This window comes from Coregonus clupeaformis, chromosome 14 (assembly GCF_020615455.1).
Source record: "Coregonus clupeaformis isolate EN_2021a chromosome 14, ASM2061545v1, whole genome shotgun sequence".
Taxonomy (NCBI): domain Eukaryota; kingdom Metazoa; phylum Chordata; class Actinopteri; order Salmoniformes; family Salmonidae; genus Coregonus; species Coregonus clupeaformis.
In genome coordinates, this window is record NC_059205.1 from 34,578,181 (window position 1) to 34,599,719 (window position 21,539).

The 21,539-nt window shown below is 46.1% G+C and overlaps 1 protein-coding gene across 1 annotated transcript in view; it reads right to left on the reverse strand.

Annotated features, from left to right (window-relative positions):
- Positions 1-21,539, reverse strand: part of LOC121581316 (histone-lysine N-methyltransferase 2C-like) — a 132,355-nt gene that overhangs the window by 84,988 nt on the left and 25,828 nt on the right. The window contains exons 6-11 of the mRNA XM_045224804.1: positions 20,774-21,002; positions 11,369-11,531; positions 11,002-11,173; positions 10,486-10,600; positions 8,164-8,339; positions 7,618-8,039 (exon numbers count right to left, since the gene is read on the reverse strand). Of these exons, the coding sequence (XP_045080739.1) occupies positions 7,618-8,039; positions 8,164-8,339; positions 10,486-10,600; positions 11,002-11,173; positions 11,369-11,531; positions 20,774-21,002 (1,277 nt within the window). The remainder of the gene's footprint in view (positions 1-7,617; positions 8,040-8,163; positions 8,340-10,485; positions 10,601-11,001; positions 11,174-11,368; positions 11,532-20,773; positions 21,003-21,539) is intronic.

A 21,539-nucleotide genomic window follows, 5' to 3' on the forward strand; every position in this document is an offset into this window, starting at 1 on the left:
ATACAGGTAACGAGTTCAAACAGGTGCAGTTAATACAGGTAATGAGTGGAGAACAGGAGGGCTTCTTAATGAAAAACTAACAGGTCTGTGATAGCCAGAATTCTTACTGGTTGGTAGGTGATCAAATACTTATGTCATGCAATAAAATGCAAATTAATTACTTAAAAATCATACAATGTGATTTTCTAAGATTTTTGTTTTCGATTCCGTCTCTCACAGTTGACGTGTACCTATGATAAAAATTACAGACCTCTACATGCTTTGTAAGTCGGAAAACCTGCAAAATCAGCAGTGTATCAAATACTTATTCTCCCCACTGTGTGTGTGTGTGTGTGTGTGTGTGTGTGTGTGTTTATATACACTGCTCAAAAAAATAAAGGGAACACTAAAATAACACATCCTAGATCTGAATGAATGAAATAATCTTATTAAATACTTTTTTCTTTACATAGTTGAATGTGCTGACAACAAAATCACACAAAAATTATCAATGGAAATCAAATTTATCAACCCATGGAGGTTTGGATTTGGAGTCACCCTCAAAATTAAAGTGGAAAACCACACTACAGGCTGATCCAACTTTGATGTAATGTCCTTAAAACAAGTCAAAATGAGGCTCAGTAGTGTGTGTGGCCTCCACGTGCCTGTATGACCTCCCTACAATGCCTGGGCATGCTCCTGATGAGGTGGCGGATGGTCTCCTGAGGTATCTCCTCCCAGACCTGGACTAAAGCGTCCACCAACTCCTGGACAGTCTGTGGTGCAACGTGGCGTTGGTGGATGGAGCGAGACATGATGTCCCAGATGTGCTCAATTGGATTCAGGTCTGGGGAACGGGCGGGCCAGTCCATAACATCAATGCCTTCCTCTTGCAGGAACTGCTGACACACTCCAGCCACATGAGGTCTAGCATTGTCTTGCATTAGGAGGAACCCAGGGCCAACCGCACCAGCATATGGTCTCACAAGGGGTCTGAGGATCTCATCTCGGTACCTAATGGCAGTCAGGCTACCTCTGGCGAGCACATGGAGGGCTGTGCGGCCCCCAAAGAAATGCCACCCCACACCATGACTGACCCACCGCCAAACCGGTCATGCTGGAGGATGTTGCAGGCAGCAGAAAGTTCTCCACGGCGTCTCCAGACTCTGTCACGTCTGTCACATGTGCTCAGTGTGAACCTGCTTTCATCTGTGAAGAGCACAGGGCGCCAGTGGCGAATTTGCCAATATTGGTGTTCTCTGGCAAATGCCAAACGTCCTGCACGGTGTTGGGCTGTAAGCACAACCCCCATCTGTGGACGTCAGTCCCTCATACCACCCTCATGGAGTCTGTTTCTGACCGTTTGAGCAGACACATGCACATTTGTGGCCTGCTGGAGGTCATTTTGCAGGGCTCTGGCAGTGCCCCTCCTTGCACAAAGGTGGAGGTAGCAGTCCTGCTGCTGGGTTGTTGCCCTCCTACGGCCTCCTCCACGTCTCCTGATGTACTGGCATGTCTCCTGGTAGCGCCTCCATGCTCTGGACACTACGCTGACAGACACAGCAAACCTTCTTGCCACAGCTCGCATTGATGTGCCATCCTGGATGAGCTGCACTACCTGAGCCACTTGTGTGGGTTGTAGACTCAGTCTCATGCTACCACTAGAGTGAAAGCACCGCCAGCATTCAAAAGTGACCAAAACATCAGCCAGGAAGCATAGGAACTGAGAAGTGGTCTGTGGTCACCACCTGCAAAACCAGTCCTTTATTGGGGGTGTCTAGCTAATTGCCTATAATTTCCACCTGTTGTCTATTCCATTTGCACAACAGCATGTGAAAGTTATTGTCAATCAGTGTTGCTTCCTAAGTGGACAGTTAGATTTCACAGAAGTGTGATATATATATATACACACACACACACACACACACACACACACACAGTTCTGGCAAAAAATTAAGAGACCACTGCAAATTTTTCTTAAATCATCATCTCTACATGTATGACAGCCATTCCATTCCAGTGTCTGTTGAATTCCAACACAGGCACACCTCATTCTACTGAATTAGGTACTGATTAGGTGATCACCTGAACCAAATCTTATTTAACGAGGAAAGGTATAAAAACCACTGCTGTGGTCATCACTATCCTCTTGCATTAGGACCAGCTGGATGGCAAAAACAGTGCTAATAGTCCCTCAAAAGTAATATTAATCAAAAAATAACTATTGACGATGCCAAAAGAGTTGAAAAGGAAAGTTGAGTGAGGAAAAGAAGGGTTCAATTCTGGCTTTACTGGCCGAGGGATACAGTGAGCGTCAGGTTGCTTCCATCCTTACAATTTCAAAGACGGCGGTTCATAAGAACAAGGTCAAGCAGCAGACATTGGGGATAAAAGCTACAGACCGGCAGAGGGCAAAAACGACTCTCTACTGACCGGGATGACCGCCAACTCATTCGAATGTCACTCAACAACCGTAGGATGACATCAAGTGACCTACAAAAAGAATGGCAAATGGCAGCTGGGGTGAAGTGCACGGCGAGGACGGTTCGAAACAGGCTCCTAGGGGCAGGGCTGAAGTCGTGCAAAGCTAGAAAAAAGCCCTTCATCAATGAGAAGCAAAGAAGAGCCAGGCTGAGGTTTGCAAAAGACCATAAGGATTGGACCATAGAGGTCTGGAGTAAGGTAATCTTCTCTGATGAGTCCAATTTTCAGCTTTGCCCAAAACCTGGTCGTCTAATGGTTAGACGGAGACCTGGAGAGGCCTACAAGGCACAGCATCTCGCATCCACTGTGAAATTTGGTGGAGGATCAGTGATGATCTGGGGGTGCTTCAGCATGGCTGGAGTCGGGCAGATTTGTCTTTGTGAAGGACGCATGAATCAAGCCACGTACAAGGTTGTCCTAAAAGAAAACTTGCTTCCTTTTGCTCTGACATTGTTCCCCAACTCTGAGGATTGGTTTTTCCAGCAGGACAATGTGCCATGCCACACAGCCAGGTCAATCAAGGTGTGGATGGAGGACCACCAGATCAAGACCCTGTCATGGCCAGCCCAATCTGCAGACCTGAACCCCATTGAAAACTTCTGGAACGTGATGAAGAGGAAGATGGATTGTCACAAGCCATCAAACAAAGCCGAGCTGCTTGAATTTTTGCGCCAGGAGTGGCATAAAGTCACCCAACATCAATGTGAAAGACTGGTGGAGAGCATGCCAAGACGCATGAAAGCTGTGATTGAAAAATCAAGGTTATTCCACCAAATATTGATTTTGGAACTCTTCATAAGTTAAAACATTAGTATTGTAATCAAGACAAAGGGTGGCTATTTGAAGAATCTCAAATATAAAATACATTTTGATTTGTTTAACACTTTTTTGGTTACTACATGATTCCATGTGTTATTTAGAAGTTTTGATGTCTTCACTATTATTCTACAACGTAAAAAATAGTTTTAAAAAAGGAAAACCCTTGAATGAGTAGGTGTCCAAACTTTTGACTGGTAGTGTATATATACACATATATACATATACAAACATACACAGTGCATTGGGAAAGTATTCAGAACCCTTGAATCTTTCCTCATTTTGTTACATTACAGCCTTATTCTAAAATATCTTATTTTTATCCTCCCTCTACACACAATACCCCATAATGATTGGACATTCCATTTTACATTTTAGTCATTTAGCAGACGCTCTTATCCAGAGCGACTTACAGTTATAGTGAGTGCATACATTTTTCTTTCATACAGCGGCATGCTCTACCAACTGAGCTACACGGGACATGATTTGGAAAGGCACACACCTGTCTATATAAGGTCCCGCAGTTGACAGTGCATGTCAAAGCAAAAACCAAGCCATGAGGTTGAAGGAATTGTCTGTAGAGCTCAGAGACAGGATTGTGTCGAGGCACAGATCTGGGGAAGGGTACCAAAAAATGTCTGCAGCATTGAAGGTCCCCAAGGACACAGTGGCCTCCATCATTCTTAAATGGAAGAAGTTTGGAACCACCAAGAGACTCTTCCTAGAGCTGGCCGCCTGACCAAACTGAGCAATCAGGGGAGAAGGGCCTTGGTAAGGGAGGTGACCATGAACCTGATGGTCACTCTGACAGAGCTCCGGTACGGGAGAACATTCCAGAAGGACAACCATCTCTGCAGCACTCCACCAATCAGGCCTTTATGGTAGAGCGGCAAGACGGAAGCCACTCCTCAGTAAAAAGGCACAGGACAGCCCGCTTGGTGTTTGCCAAAAGGCACCTAAAGGACTCAGACAATGAGAAACAAGATTCTCTAGTCTGATGAAACCAATGAATGCCAAGCGTCATGTCTGGAGGAAACCTGGCACCATCCGTACAGTGAAGCATGGTGGCAGCATCATGCTGTGGGGATGTTTTTCAGTGGCAGGGACTGGGAGACTAGTCAGGATCGAGGGAAAGATGAACGGAGCAAAGTAGAGAGAGATCCTTGATGAAAACCTTCTCCAGAGCACTCAGGACCTCAGACTGGGGCGAAGGTTTATCTTCCAACAGGACAACAATCTAAGCACGCAGGAGTGGCTTTGGGACAAGTCTCTGAATGTCCTTGAGTGGCCCAGCCAGAGGCCGGACTTGAACCCGATCTAACATCTCTGGAGACCTGAAAATAGCTGTGCAGCGACGCTCCCCATCCAACCGGAGCTCAATTTCGAGTCTCATAGCAAAGGGTCTGAATACTTATATAAATATGGTCTCTCTTTATTATTTTGAATACATTAGCAAACATTTCTAAAAACCTATTTTCGCTTTGTCATTTTCGAGTATTGTGTGTAGATTGATGAGGGAAAAAAATTGTTTAATCCATCTTAGAATAAGACTAACGTAACAAAATGTGGAAAAAGTCAAGGGGTCTGAATACTTTCCAATTGCACTATATGTAATTAAAAGTCTCATTAAAGTTTGGCAACATTTTTATGTCAGCACTTATTTATCTACATTTACATACACAAATGGCCTTGCCCCTAAAATCTTGAAATTCCAGGCTTGGAGCACGCCCCCATCCACGGGGCTGTAATGGAGCGGGTTGAGAGTTTCATGTTCCTCAGTGTCCACAAACACTAAGGAATTAACATGGTCCACACACACCAACACAGTCTTGAAGAAGGCACGACAATGCCTCTTGCCCCTCAGGAGCCTGAAATGATTTGGCATGGGCCCTCAGATCCTCAAAATGTTCTACAGCTGCACCATTGAGAGAATCTTGGCTGGCTGCATCACTGCTTGGCATGGCAACTGCTTGGCATCCGACCGCAAGGCGCTACAGAGGGTAGTGCGTACGGCCCAGTCAATCAATCACTGGGGCCGAGCTCCCTGCCATCCATGACCTCTATACCAGGTGGTGTCAGAGGAAGGCCCTACAAATTGTCAAAGACTCCAGTTACCCAAGTCACAGACTGTTCTCTCTGCTACTGTACGGCAAGCGGTCACGATGCACCAAGTCTGGAATCAACAGGACCCTGAACAGCTTCTACCCCCAAGCCATAAGACTACTAAATAGCCTAGTTAACCAAATCGCTACCCAGACTTTCTGCATTGACCCTCTTTACACTAACTCTGACTCATCACATACGCTGCTGCTACTGTTTATTATCTATCCTGTTGCCTAGTCACTTTACCACTACCTATTAGTGTTGCACGGTATACCGAAACTTCTGTACCTTTTCAGTACTAGAATTTGTGTCACTTTTAGTACTTCTGTCAAATGTGTCTCACGTCATATACGGATTGAGAGGCTCGAGTGTCTAGTAATTTGTCAAAATCTTCAAGGGGGCAGTAGCTAGCTAGGCTACTTGTGCTTGCAGCTGACACAGCACAAGCCACTTTTGAGAAGCAAGCGAGCGGAGAGGAAAAATGCAGACAGCATTTCACTACAGACCCTGGTTCGATACCAGGCTGTGTCACAACCGGCTGTGACCAGGAGTCCCATAGGGAGGCGCACAATTGGCCCAGCGTCGTCCGGGTTAGGGGAGGGTTTACTTGGCTCATTGCGCCCTAGTGACTCCTTGTGGTGGGCCGGGCACCTGCAGACTGACTTCGGTTTGGCGGTTCATGTTTCGGAGGATGCATGACTCGACCTTCGCCTCTCCCGAGCCCGTTGGGGAGTTGCAGCGATGAGACAAGATCGCGATTGGATATCACGAAATTGGGGAGGAAAAAAAATAAAAAAAAGAAGAGCTTGGTGACTTTCAACATGCCACCGTCATAGGATGCCACCTTTCCAACAAGTCAGTTTGTCAAATTTCTGCCCTGCTAGAGCTACCCCGGTCAAATGTAAGGGCTGTTATTGTGAAGTGGAAACATCTAGGAGCAACAACGGCTCAGTGGTAGGCCACACAAGCTCACAGAACGGGACCCCCGAGTGCGTAGCACGTAGAAATCGTCTGTCCTCGGTTGCAACACTCACTACTGAATTCCAAACTGCCTCTGGAAGCAACATCAGCACAATAACTGTTCGTCGGGAGCTTCATGAAATGGGTTTCCATGGACGAGCAGCCGCACACAAGCCTCAGATCACCTCAGGCAGCCAAGCCCCAAAGGCCTGAGTGGATATGTACTGCCCCTGCTAGGACTGTACAGCAGGGTCACTCAGTTCATACTAGAGAAGCATCCTGCATAGCTACTAATACCTACTGTATGTGAGGCTCTGTTGCCCATGGAAACTATGGAGAAGAGAAGCATTGCTGCTAAGGTATAATAGATGAGGAGGAATACAGGCCAGTGTTGTGTTCAAGAGAAGACACATTCTGCAGGGAAATGAAACAGGGGGAAGTTCTACTTCTAATTCGGAACTCATTCTAGAATGTATTAATTCTGTCAAATAACAGCAGACTTTTGTTTTCCATTGCAAAATGTTTTGCTACGGCGTGCCATACTGAACACCACCCAGTAGGCAGGTGTTCTGTTCACCCAGGTTAGTCTCTAGTCCAGTCCTCGAAACAAGGACAGAGCGCAACAAACTCTCCATCTCCCCAGGAGAATCAATGGGAGAATACAAAGTGCTTTTTCACTCCAAAAGAATTACAAAAACAATGCTTTCATGGCTTTAATCTTGTGATAATGGGACCCCATCTGGTTATTGATGCCTTTAGAAACCAAGCCCCTGATGATGAATGGCTGTCAGTCTGATGTGAGCCATGGCAAAGAATGAGAGAGAAAGACAGCAGACAGAGCAATGCTTCCCTCTGGTCTTCATCCAGGCCAGACTGCCTTCATCTACACACAAGGGACTTATAACTTCATCAGTGATACTGCTGCTCGACCGTGGCCAAACCTAACACCTGCAAGGAAAGGAATTGTGTGTGTGTTTGTGTGTGTGTGTGTCTAGCCCACAGAGTTACACTGTCTGGCATTCTGTACCCGAAAGCCTGCCTGGTCTCAGAGTTTGGACACTAAAAAAGCCAGACTAGCGGTTTTCATGTAACCTTTCAATACTGAGGTAATTAGCCATGTGACAAACAAATCTCTCACACTCTAATGAGTCCACCTGCCAAACCGCTCGAGAGCATTAAAGGAGAATGATAGGGGGAAACAATGTTCAACCACAACACACAGTTGGCCTCTGTGTGTAGACACAAATAACCCAGTCAGACAAAAGAGGGACTTACCGGGCTGCTGGTCTGATGTAGCCTGCTGTGGCTGCCTCTCCTCATGGCCGTTCTCACAGACAGTGGCGGTGGCTTGAATAGGCTTTGGCTCTGGTTCTGTATCTGTGTGCATTGGAACTGGTTGTAATTCCAGTTCTGGATCATTGTGCACTGGAGAAGGAGATCTCAGCGGCTGCAGACCAGGTTCTAGATCTGTATGCATTAGAACCACCGGTTCTGAGTCTGTGTGGCTCTGAGTAGCAGTCTGTGGGCTCAGCTCTAGGCCTCCTGTGTCCTTCTCCGCCACCACCTCCTCCTCTACCTGTGGTGGGGCCTGTTGTGGTAGTGACCCAGTAGGCCTACAGCTTGAACACACATAGCCCTGGCTGGGCTGGATGTCTGCTTGACCTGACGACTGGCGCTCACATTCCAGGTGGAGCCATCTGGAAGCAGGAGGAGAGGACAAACGAAGATTAAGGACTCCATCACAACATCAATGGGAAAAGAGACAATGGTAAAACAATGGAGATAGAAAATAGAATGAACAAAGGGACTGTGTGTGTGTACCTTTTACAGCTGTGGCAGGACAGCAGGTCTTTGTGGTGCTCTGGGTCCAGGATACAGGCACACAGCGGACAGCTAAGGTCGGGGTCCTGATGTTGGACACAGGTCTCACACAGTAGACTGGTGTGGTGCCATTGACCGCTGGTCCTGGTGCCGCACTGGACACACACTCTGCAGTTCTGGAGGAGGAGGGAGAGAGAGAACTGAAACAATGATTCTTAATTTTTTTTATTCATCTCCAAGAAGACATTCAGATGAGGCTTCAGTCTGAACTAAAGCGCTTGGGCAAGACACAGCAGCTTCAAGAGTGGAGGAGGGAGGAGAGAGAGGAGCGAGTTGGAGAGAGCGCGAGAGAGAGAGAGAAGAGCGAGAGAGAGAGAGAGAGAGAGAGAGAGAAGAGCGAGAGAGAGAGAGAGAGAAGAGCGAGAGCGAGAGAGAAGAGCGAGAGCGAGAGAGAAGAGCGAGAGCGAGAGAGAAGAGCGAGAGAGAGAGAGAAGAGCGAGAGAGAGAGAGAAGAGCGAGAGAGAGAGAAGAGCGAGAGGAGGGGGTTGGGTGCTGTGTGGGCTGTGTTCCTTCTGTGCTGCAGAGTCAGACTGAGAGGCAAAAGCTAAGTGAGTGTGAAGATTCTCCACCACCTGGCCGGCACCTCACTGGCTGCTGCTGTGGTCTGCAGTCTGATCCCCACCCACCACCACCGCAGCAGCTGATTGTACGCCCAGACAAGCACCGCGCGCTACCTGCCCCACCAGAGGAAGAGGCCACAGGCAGGGGATGACGACGCCTACGGTTTGATTTCCCCACCGCACACACACGGGCGCCGCCTTATCTGAAATGATTCAGGGTTTGAGGCTAAACGGCAGCCTTTAAAAGAGCGGCCTGTGTGAGTCATTTCTTAACCACAGGAAGCACAGATACAACCACGGAAAAAATTCAATATTCTCATCAGGCAGCTGAATTTCTCAACATTAACTGTGGGAGTTTTAAACCACTGTTCTTACATATTGACAGAGAAAAGGAACATACAACCCTTTAATTCCATTTCTCATTCTACACAGATTTTTCCCCCCCTGTGCCATCTTCAGCTTTTCATATATTGTAGATTCATACCATTTACCTGTAATATACAGCAGAGGACAGGATTATTATTTTATTTTTAAAGGCATTTTCTACCCTGTGAACTTTTAGGGGGCATTTTGAGGCATTTCCATGGCATTTTCATTTGTGGATAAAAAGAAACGTAAATAGCTAATGTGGAAATGTTTCTAAAGTCTTGTATTGGCAAAAAAGCAATCATTCACTCAATTAATGAAATTATAACAATAATAATAATATAAAGTATTATTAATTTTAACTCACATTGGTAGAAATCCACATTCTTTGTGGTTTGAGTTGCCTAAATGTGATGCATAACAATTGGACACACCAATTCATAACACAAAATAAATATAATTATAGGAGAACTGAGCAATTTATGGAACAAGGTTGATCTCTTCCTCTGGTGGGCCTTCGAGAGAGATCAACATTAGGTTTGTCAGCGTGCTGGTATTGTGCTGGGCTTCTCCTGTCCATTTTTACGCTTTTCATTTGTGAAAAAATCCCATTCCACCTTTTCAACTAGTTTATGTGACAAATGAACTAAACTGACCATACGCTGCTTTGTGACTGTGGCTCACCGATGCATATATTTTTTTTGACTCAAGAATCAAAGGCGATAGCCCACGAAAGCTCTTAGATGTATTTTGTACCAAAGTTTCATGGCAGGCTTTGCAGAACATTACGGTGGCAGCATCTTGAATGGTCTTGACCCCCACCCAATCAATCTTCCATCCCTCGATGGTTGTGTTTTTAACTGTGGTTTTGACGGTTGACTTGCTCAGCGATAGAGGCTGCCGGTGGGTCATTATTATTAACATATTTTTCAACTTCTGCTGTCGCTAATGTTTGCGCCGTCGTTTTTCAAATTAGAAATCGGTCAATGCCAATAAAAAAAAATACTTGAGAAGTGGGAGCAGGTCTGCTTACCGTGGACAGATTTTGACGGGAGTAAACTCTTTCGCTTCGCCTCTTCCTCTCTGTTATTATTACCCAAGGTGCCCAGGTTGTGCGAGATGGGGGGAGGGGGCTTGATCTCGTTGCTGCGGCCGGTGTATAGTTTTAATTTTGATATCATTTTTCAAGGGCATTTATTTGCCCTCGTTATGACAATTTAGGGGGCATTTAAGAAACCTTAGCGGACATTTTTGCCCCTCGTTCAATTCCGACCCTGATACAGCACCTTACACTATAATGTCCATCTTTCACAGTATTGTAGTGTCTTCCACATACCTTACACCTCCATCCGTTGGTAGGGATGTCTTCAATGGCCGGTTGCAGACAGAAAGTGTGATAGCCTTTGTCACACATGTCACACACCAACATCTTATCGTCCTCCCCTGGGTTCCTGCACACAGGGAGAAGGACACTTGAGAGCTCTACATACATTCTTTGGATCTATGTACTCTATATGTAGCCCCTTATGTTAAAAATGTGTGCCCTAATCCTAGAAACGAACGACTGTTGCAAAGTCACAGCTAAAGGGTCAATGTGTTGGTCTAATCTGTATTGCAGAGCCGACCTGAATTTATTGTGGACTCGGTTGCTAACAGTAACCAGGCTGTTTGAGGTACGAGACTAAAGAACAGTGCCTGAGGGTGCGTTACCCACAAACCACAGTGGTAGCACAAACAAAATCACACAGTGTCCACCTCCATGCCTGACGGCCACTGCCACACATACAAATCTCAATACAGGGCCAGGTCAGGTGTGTGGGTGGACGGATGGGGCTGTTGGAAGGTGACTCACTTGCAGGCCTGGCAGACCTTGCACTCTGGGCACTGCCAGCCAGCTCTCCTCAGCGGGGTCACAGCCATGTCCAGGCAGGCCCCGTGGTAGTGCTGCCCACAGCTGGTACAGAAGAGATGGTCAAGGAGCTCCCCAGGGCTGTCACACAGTGCACAGATAAAGTCGTCTGGAACTAGGAGGGGGAAGAGGGGGAGGGTAAGAGGGGGAGGAAAGGAAAGAGAGAGAGAGAGCGAGAAAGAGAGGGAGGGAGGGAAATGGAGAATAGGGAAATTTCAGATGACGTCTAGAGAGTTTTTCCTTGTTCCTACTTATGACAGCATTACATCATATAATTATTTCAAGTGAATTTGTATGACGCTGGACTCACATCTGCTGATGGCCAGTTCTATGTGATCCGGACAGAGGAGGGAGAGACTCCTGATATCCTGAAAAGTCCCTGCCGCCCCCGCACATGGGTAATGGTACAGTTGAGCACATCCTTCAGCACAGCACTTGATGGAGGCTCCAAGGCGCTTACAGTATGCACAGTGCTAGAAAGGGGGGAAACAAGAGGGGAGTCAATCAAATTTATTTATACTGAACAAAAATATAAACTCAACATGTTAAGTGTTGGTGCCATGTTTCATGAGCAGAAATAAAAGACCGCAGAAATGTTCCATATGCACAAAAAACGTATTTCTCTCAATTTCTGTGTACAAATGTGTTTACATCCCTGTTAGTGAGCATTTCTCCTTTGCCAAGAAAATCCATCCACCTGACAGGTGTGGCATATCAAGAAGCTGATTAAACAGCATGATCATTACACAGGTGCACGTTGTGCTGGGGACAATAAAAGGTCACTAAAAAAAAAGCATTTTTGTCACACAACGCCACATTTCTCAAGTTGAGGGAGCTTGCACAATTGGCATGCTGACTGCATGAATGTCCACCAGAGCGGTTGCCAGATAATTTAATGTTAATTTCTCTACCATAAGCCGCCTCCATCATTTAAGAGAATTTGGCAGTACGTCCAACCGGCCTCACAACCACGGACCATGTGTAACTACGCCAGCCCAGGACCGCCACATCCGGCTTCTTCACCTGCGGGATCATCTGAGACCAACCACCCGGACAGCTGATGAAACTGTGGGTTTGCGCAACCGAAGAAATTCTGCACAAACTGTCAGAAACCATCTCAGGGAAGCTCAACTGCGTGCTCATCGTCCTCACCAGGATCTTGACCTGACTGCCGTTCGGCGTTGTAACCGACTTCAGTGGGCAAATGCTCACCTTCGATGGCCACTGGCACACTGGAGAAGTGTGCTCTTCACGGATGAATCCCGGTTTCAACTGTACTGGGCAGATGGCAGATAGAATGCATGGTGTTGTGTGGGCGAGCGGTTTGCTGATGTCAACGTTGTAAACAGAGTGCCCCATGGTTGCGGTGGGGTTATGGTTTGGGCAAGCAGGCAGGCAATAAGCGACGGACAACAAGCACAATTGCATTTTATCAACGCATTTTGAATGCACAGAGATACTGTGACGAGATCCTGAGGCCCATTGTTGTGCCATTCTTCCACCGCCATCACCTCATGTTTCAGCATGATAATGCATGGCCACATGTCGCAAGGATCTGTGCACAATTCCTGGAAGCTGAAAATGTCTCAGTTCTTCCATGGCCTGCATACTCACCACACATGTCACCCATTGAGCATGTTTGAGATGCTCTGGATCGACGTGAGTGACAGCATGTTCCAGTTCCAGCCAATATCCAGCAACTTCGCACACCCATTGAAGAGGAGTGGGACAACATTCCAAAGGCCACAAACAACACCCTGATCAACTCTATGCGAACAAGATGAGTCGCGTTGCATGAGGCAAATGGTGGTCACACCAGACAGATACAGACTGGTTTTCTGATCCACGCCCATACCTTTTTTTAAGGTAACTGTGAAAACAGCACGCATATCTGTATTCCCAATCATGTGAAATCCATAGATCAGGCCCTAACGAATTTCAATTTACATATTTCCTTATATGATCTCTAACTCAGTAAAATCTTGGAAATTGTTGCATGTTGCGTTTACATTTTTGTTCAATGTATAAAGGCCTTTTTACAACAGTAATGACACAATCACCTCATTGTTCTCTCTAGATTCTTAAAACACAATACAAAGATATGTCTACAAAAATCCCCTGCAAGGGGCTACTATTGACAAGAATGATCTGTCAAAGTCAATGGGCTAGGGGAGGTTTACAGACAGTACTTTGAGATGAGGAAGGTATTTTTGGTAGTGCAAGGTTGTGCTTAGACAGTAAATGTATTGTTGTGTATGAGAACAATTGAGAGATCCCATTTCTCCTCTATTTCCCATACACAACAATTCATACTGTGTAAGAACAGCCCTCCTAAGACTTTTCACATCTTTAATTTTATTTGTCATATGCTTCATAAACAGGTGTAGACTAACAGTGAAATGCTTAGTTACGGACCCTTCCCAACAACGCAGAGAGAAAAAATTGAAATAATAGAAACAAATAACTTGGCTATATACACGGGGTTGCAGTACCGAGACCATGTACAGGGGTACAAGGTCATTGAGGTAGTAATGTGCGTATAGGTACAGTGAGGGAAAAAAGTATTTGATCCCCTGCTGATTTTGTACGTTTGCCCACTGACAAAGAAATGATCAGTCTAATTTTAATGGTAGGTTTATTTGAACAGTGAGAGACAGAATAACAACAACAAAATCCAGAAAAACGCATGTCATAAATGTTATAAACTGATTTGCATTTTAAATTAGGGAAATAAGTATTTGACCCCCTCTCAATCAGAAATATTTCTGGCTCCCAGGTGTCTTTTATACAGGTAACGAGCTGAGATTAGGAGCACACTCTTAAAGGGAGTGCTCCTAATCTCAGCTTGTTAACTGTATAAAAAAGACACCTGTCCACAGAAGCAATCAATCAATCAGATTCCAAACTCTCCACCATGGCCAAGACCAAAGAGCTCTCCAAGGTTGTCAAGGACAAGATTGTAGACCTACACAAGGCTGGAATCGCCAAGCAGCTTGGTGAGAAGGTGACAACAGTTGGTGCGATTATTCGCAAATGGAAGAAACACAAAATAACTGTCAATCTTGCTCGGCTTGGGGCTCCATGCAAGATCTCACCTCGTGGAGTTGCAATGATCATGAGAACAGTGAGGAATCAGCCCAGAACTACATGGTAGGATCTTGTCAATGATCTCAAGGCAGCTGGGACCATAGTCACCAAGAAAACAATTGGTAACACACTACGCCGTGAAGGACTGAAATCCTGCAGCGCCCGCAAGGTCCCCCTGCTCAAGAAAGCACATATACAGGCCAGTCTGAAGTTTGCCAATGATCATCTGAATGATTCAGAGGAGAACTGGGTGAAAGTGTTGTGGTCAGATGAGGCCAAAGTCGAGCTCTTTGGCATCAACTCAACTCGCCGTGTTTGGAGGAGGAGGAATGCTGCCTATGACCCCAAGAACACCATCCCCACTGGGGTGTTTTTCTGCTAAGGGGACAGGACAACTTCACCGCATCAAAGGGACGATTGGACGGGCCATGTACCGTCAAATCTTGGGTGAGAACCTCCTTCCCTCAGCCAGGGCATTGAAAATGGGTCGTGGATGGGTATTCCAGCATGACAATGACCCAAAACACACGGCCAAGGCAACAAAGGAGTGGCTCAAGAAGAAGCACATTAAGGTCCTGGAGCGACCTAGCCAGTCTCCAGCCCTTAATCCCATAGAAAATCTGTGGAGGGAGCTGAAGGTTCGAGTTGCCAAACGTCAGCCTCAAAACCTTAATGACTTGGAGAAGATCTGCAAAGAGGAGTGGAACAAAATCCCTCCTGAGATGTGTGCAAACCTGGTGGCCAACTACAAGAAACGTCTGACCTCTGATTGCCAACAAGGGTTTAGCCACCAAGTACTAAGTCATGTTTTGCAGATGGGTCAAATACTTATTTCCCTCATTAAAATGCAAATCAATTCATAAAAATTTTTACATGCGTTTTTCTGGATTTTTTTGTTGTTATTCTGTCTCTCACTGTTCAAATAAACCTACCATTACAATTATAGACTGATCATGTCTTTGTCAGTGGGAAAACGTACAAAATCAGCAGGGGATCAAATACTTTTTTCCCTCACTGTATGGCTAAAGTGACTAGGCAACAGGATAGATAATAAAAACTGTAGCAGCAGCGTATGTGATGAATCAAAAGAGTTAATGCAAAAAGGGTCAACACAGATAGTTAAATAGTTAACCAATAGCTACCCGGTCCAACTATTTAGCAGTCTTATGGCTTGGGGGTAAAAGCTGTTCAGGGTCCTGTTGGTTTCAGACTTGCTGCATCGGTACCTCTTGCAGTGGGGCAGCAGAGAGAAAAGTCTATGACTTGGGTGCCGGGGTCTGACAATTTTTAGGGCTTTCATCTGACACAGCCTGGTATAGAGGTCCTGGATGGCAGGGAGCTCGGCCCCAGTGATGTATGGGCAGTGCGCACTACCCTTTGTAGCGTCTTGCAGTCGGATGCCAAGCAGTTGCCATACCAAGCGGTGATGCAGCAAGTCAAGATGCTCTCAATAGTGCAGCTGTAGAAATTTGAGGATCTGAGGGCCCATGACAAATCTTTTCAGCCTCCTGGGAAGAGGTGATGTCGTGCTTTCTTCACGACGGTGTTGATGTGTTTGGACCATGATAATTCCTTAGTGATGTGAATGCTGAAGAACATGAAGCTCTCGACCAGCTCCACTACAGCTCTGTCGATGTTGAAGGGGGTGTGCTCGGTCCTCCGTTTCCTGTAGTCCACGATCAGCTCCTTTGTCTTGCTGACATTGAGGGAGAGGTTGTTGTTCTGGCACCACACTGCCAGGTCACTGACCTCCTCCCTATCGGCGGTCATCGTCGTCGGTGATCAGGCCAACCACTGTCGTTTCGTCAGCAAACTTAATGATCGTGTTGGAGGCGTGAGCAGCGACGCAGTCGTGGATGAACAGCGAGTAAAGGAAGGGATTAAGCATGCACCGCTGAGGGGCCCCCGTGTTGAGGGTCAGAGGCAAGACGACAAATGTATTCAATCCTTTGAAGAATAACCATCCTCTACTTTAATGACGATTGCATGGTAAAAAAAATAAGCACCTGACAGCAGCAATGTCCCTCAGCCACAACCAGCCACCTATGTTAAACAGGCATTGATTGCTGATGCGTTTTCAAGTGTAACGCCCTACGAAATAACATCCTGCGCAGGCGCATACAAATCACAGAAGCTATCACATAGCCAAAGACATGGTTCCTATTTACAGTCAGCAAAGACTGCTTCAAGAAGATCATAAACAAGCTGGACAGGAAATACAAGATTCCATCTCGCACATATTCGCCATCCCCACACTTTAACAAAAATAAGGGAGATATTGAAACATGTCGCATTGAATGACTGGCCAAGACACCGATGCTTCGGACACAAGCTGCACCTTGCAATCGGAAGGCAACATGTGTTACATGTTTTTAAGACACTGACTTCTAATTATAATAATGACGAGGCCTACTTATACATAATTACACAATCATAAGCTTCCTATTCCATCTGCAGCCTTGGGTTAACTTAGGTTATTTAAGAACTCATAAAAGTAAAATAGGAAATGGGAACTCGTGTTACTAATTAATTAATTAAATTAGTGCTGCGCTTATAGCACACTATATTTGATGATCATTTAAAAAATGTTTTGTTAATATGTAGGTGTAATAATCCTATCTATTATCATATGTAGCCTATAACAATGTTGGAAAATATTTGTTTAATTTGGTTTTGTATTCAGTTAGCACAGTATGTATTCATTCATATGATATCATTTTAGAAGTGATGTTCTCTACCCTGAAAATTGTTTGAAAATCACAATTCATAAATCGCAATATCTGGGCCCCCCTCCCAAAAAACGCAATTAGATACTGTATTTTGTCCAAATCGTGCAGCCATAGGACTAAGCACGCACCCCTGAGGGGCCCCCATGTTGAGGGTCAGCTTGACGGATGTGTTGTTGCCTACCCTCACTACCAGGGGGCGGCCAGTCAGGAAGTCCAGGATCCAGTTGCAGAGGGAGGTGTTCAGTCCCAGGGTCCTGAGCTAAGTGATGAGTTTGGAGGGCACTATGGTGTTGAACGCTGAGCTGTAGTCAATAAACAGCATTCTCACATACAGTAGGTGTTCCTCTTGTCCAGGTGGGAGAGGGCAGTATGCAGTGCAATAGAGATTGCGCCATCTGTTGATCTGTATGCGAATTGAGAGGGTCCAGGGTGACTGGGATGGTGTTGTGAGCCATGACCAGCCTTTCAAAGCATTTCAGTGCAAAAAGTCCCTCAGAGTTGCGGTGACAATGAGAGGCAACATGAAAAATGTATCCAATCATTTGAAGAATAACCATCCCCTACTTTACGACGATTGCATTGTAAAAAAAATTGAATAATCATCCGACAGCAGCAATGCCCCTCAGCCACAAAGCACTTCATGGCTACAGATATGAGTGCTACGGGGGCGATAGTCATTTAGACAGGTTATCTCGGCATTCTTGGGCACAGGTACTATGGTGGTCTGCTTGAAACATGTAGGTATAACAGACTGGGTCAGGGAGAGGTTGAAAATGTTAGTGAAGACACTTGACAACTGGTCAGCGCATGCTTGGAGTACACGTCCTGGTAGTCCATCTGGCCCCACGGCCTTGTGAATGTTAACCTGTTTAAAAAGGTCTTACTCACATCGGCTACGGAAAGCGAGATCACACAGTCATCCGGAACACCTGGTACTCACTGGGAAGCTCGCGGCTGGCTTTACCTTTGTAATCTGTGATAGTTTGCAAGCCCTGCCACATCCTGTATTGAAGTTTTGACTGTTTGATGGCTCGGAGGTCGTAGCGGGATTTCTTATAAGCGTCCAGGTTAGTGTCCCGCTCCTTGAAAGCGGCAGCAGTAGCCTTTAGCTAAGTGCGGATGTTGCCTATAATCCATGGATTCTGGTTGGGATATGTACGTACGGCCTCCAACACTCCGTTGTGTCCTCCTCCCAAAGTGCAAAGAACCTTGGCGTGACCCTGGACATCACCCTGTCATTCTCCGCTAACATCAAAGCGGTGACCCGATCCTGTAGGTTCATGCTCTACAATATTCGCAGCGTACGACCCTACCTTACACAGGAAGCGGCACAGGTCCTAATCCAGGCACTTGTCATCTCCCGTCTGGATTACTGCAACTCGCTGTTGGCTGGGCTCCCTGCCTGTAACATTAAACCCCTCCAACTCATCCAGAACGTTGCAGCCCGTCTGGTGTTCAACCTTCCCAAGTTCTCTCACGTCACCCCGCTACTCCGCACACTACTGGCTTCCAGTTGAAGCCAGAATCTGCTACAAGACCATGGTGCTTGCCAACGGAGCTGTGAGGGGAACGGCACCTCCGTACCTTCAGGCTGTGATCAGTCCCTACACCCAAACGAGGGCATTGCGTTCATCCACCTCTGGCCTGCTGGCACCTCTGCGGAAGCACAGTTCCCGCTCAGCCCAGTCAAAACTGTTCGCTGCTCTGGCACCCCAATGGTGGAGCAAGCTCCCTCACAACGCCAGGACAGCGGAGTCACTCACCACCTTCCGGAGACACTTGAAACCCCACCTCTTTAAGGAATACCTGGGATAGGATCAAAGTAATCCTTCTACCCTCCCCCTACCCCACCCCCCAAAAAAATATTATATATTTTAAAGTGGTTGTCCCACTGGCTATCATAAGGTGAATGCACCAATTTGTAAGTCGCTCTGGATAAGAGGGTCTGCTAAATGACAAAAATGTAAATGTCACTGTGGGGACGTCGTCGATGCACTTATTAATTAAGCCGGTGACTGATGTGGTAAACTCCTCAATGTGCTAGTGAAACAGTCCTGTAGCTTAGCATCTGCTTCATTGGAACACTTCCGTATTGAGCGCATCACTGGTACTTCCTGTTTGAGTTTTCACTTCTAAGCAGGAATCAGGAGGATAGAGTTAGTCAGATTTGCCAAATGGAATGCAAGGGAGAGCTTTGTATGCATTTCTGTGTGTGGACTAAAGTTGATCAAGCGTTTTGTCGCCTCTAGTTGCACAGGTGACATGCAGGTAAAAATGAGGTAAGACGGATTTCAGTTCACTGCATTAAAATCACCGGCCAAAAGGAGCGCTCCAGGACAAAGTGCTTTTACAGTAACATGGTCTAAACCGAGAGTCAGATTAGAATTGATACAATATGGTATACCAGTTCCTTACTGCATCTACAGACAAATGAAAAAACTCCTACAACAAAGGACAAAGAATTTCAAAGGAAGACCTCCCTAAAGTACTGTCCACAGAATGCAGCATTGCTCATGCAAGTCCATGGTTCCCCTATCCTTTGATGTTTCCTTTAAAACAATCCATCAATGCTCTCAGTTCTTCCTGATTAAAAACCCTCCCTTTGTCACACCATGATTAGCCCATTGATGCTAACACTTCCCTTCCAAAGTGTCATATCATATGCTATTGGATACTTCCGACTCCCTCATAAATTCTTCCCCAAACACACTGAGTCATGCCTCCTCTCATTCATCTGCACTGATCTGAACAAACTGACCAGATGAAAGCCAGCCTACTGATGAGCTTCCACCATATTGTTTCAAGTCTTTTCCAACCATTGCAGATGAAGGGGGATGAATGTTTAGACACTTGAAAAGGAGCTGGTGACTTGCTGATGGTCTAGCAGGCGAGGGGAGTGCCAGACATATGGGATGTGCCCCAAATTGATCCCTATAGGTCCAAGTCAAAAGTAGTGCACTATATAGGGAATAGGGTGCCATTTCGGACGCAACCACCCAGTCATGGGTCTGTGAGTTGTGTTGGTGCTAATGCTACAATAGGCACCGAGCTAAGCCACCATGACTCTATACAGCCTTTACTGTAGAGTGTCATGACCTTTTCCATTTCACAGCTGAGAGAGGAGAGAGCAGCGCTGCCAGGGGCGACCTTTAACAGCCGGCCTGATCCATCACCTCACCAGTCTCTCCCTCCCTCCTTTTCCCCCCTCTCATTTTACGTTTACATTTTAGTCATTTAGCAGACGCTCTTATCCAGAGTGACTTACAATTAGTGAGTGCATACATTTTTTCATACTGGTCCCCCATGGGAAACGAACCCACAACCCTGCTCGCCATGCTCTACCAACTGAGCTACCCCCTCTCTATCCGTCTCTCACTGGAACACCCCCTTCCTGCTGCTGTCATTCATTATAGGCACCATGTTAATTCCTATTCACTATGGACACACTGTTAACGCATATTCATAAGACAGTGTGAAGTCCTACTGCATTTACTGTAGACAATGACAACTCACTATATAGACAGTTCTCTAGAGCAGTGGTATTCAAAGTCGGGGAACAAAAAAGTAAGAGTACAGATTATATAAAAACTTTGAGAAAGATAATTTGAAAAATACAATTTTATTGAGTAAAAGTATTTATTGGTTTCTTTTCATTTTGATAAGAGATGAAAATGCAATGAATTGAAGGTAATTTGTTGATGTAAAAACCTACATTTACAGACTAAGGTTGTCATTAGATTCAGGGTGGGGTTGCAAGAAATTCTTGGGGGGGGGGGGAATGGGGTCCACAAACTCTGGCAGAAAAAAGTGGGGTCCCCGCTGAAAAAGTTTGAATACCACTGCTCTAGAGTGTATAATCCCATTCACTTTATAGACATGTTTTAAAATGGGCTGCTCACCTCTGTGCTCCCTGAGTCGATGGCTCTGTCCACGTTGAGCAGTGATTGTCCCTCGCCCACGCACACACCCTGCGACCATAACGCACAGCGGTGATGCGCCCAGCACTGCCCCGACTCCTCAAAGAGAGACTGGACGTCCACGTCTCCTGGGAGGCCCACGTGAGACAGCTCATCCCAGAACCTGCTTGCCTTGTCTGGGTCTGGTAACTCCCCATAGCGCTCAGCTCCACTGGAAGAGATATGAAGAGAGAGATTAGTAAAGATAACTGGAGATGAGGCTGAGGTAGAAAGAGTTGATGAAGCAAAGTGAGGCAACCTGGGAGGAGAAGACAGTAAAGGACTACCGAGAAGAACTAAGGCAGAGATGAGAGGAGGGAGAGAGCAGTAGAGGAGAAGGAGGGGGAGGAAGGGGGTCGTATTATTTGGCTGTGACACACAAGAGGCTGGCTGTTCAGACTCATAAAATCTGCTGAAAGGGTAGCCGTTCCCAGAGTCCATGGCTTGCTCTAGTGAGCCGCAAAGCATGCGGAAAATGTGGCAAGAGGGAATTAGCATTTATAAGGACCCTAGTTGGTTTCAGTAAATACACAAACATCCAAAAACGGAGTGAGTGAGGTCTAGGATGATGATGATGGAGGAAGTTATAATTATATTCCCTGTATAACGCCTTGTCCTTGTTATGGCTCTTCTGACAGGAGCTTACATATTGTGCAATATAGGTCTAGTATTCAATGTACCTTGTGGAACAGCGGAGACCGGGAAGAGA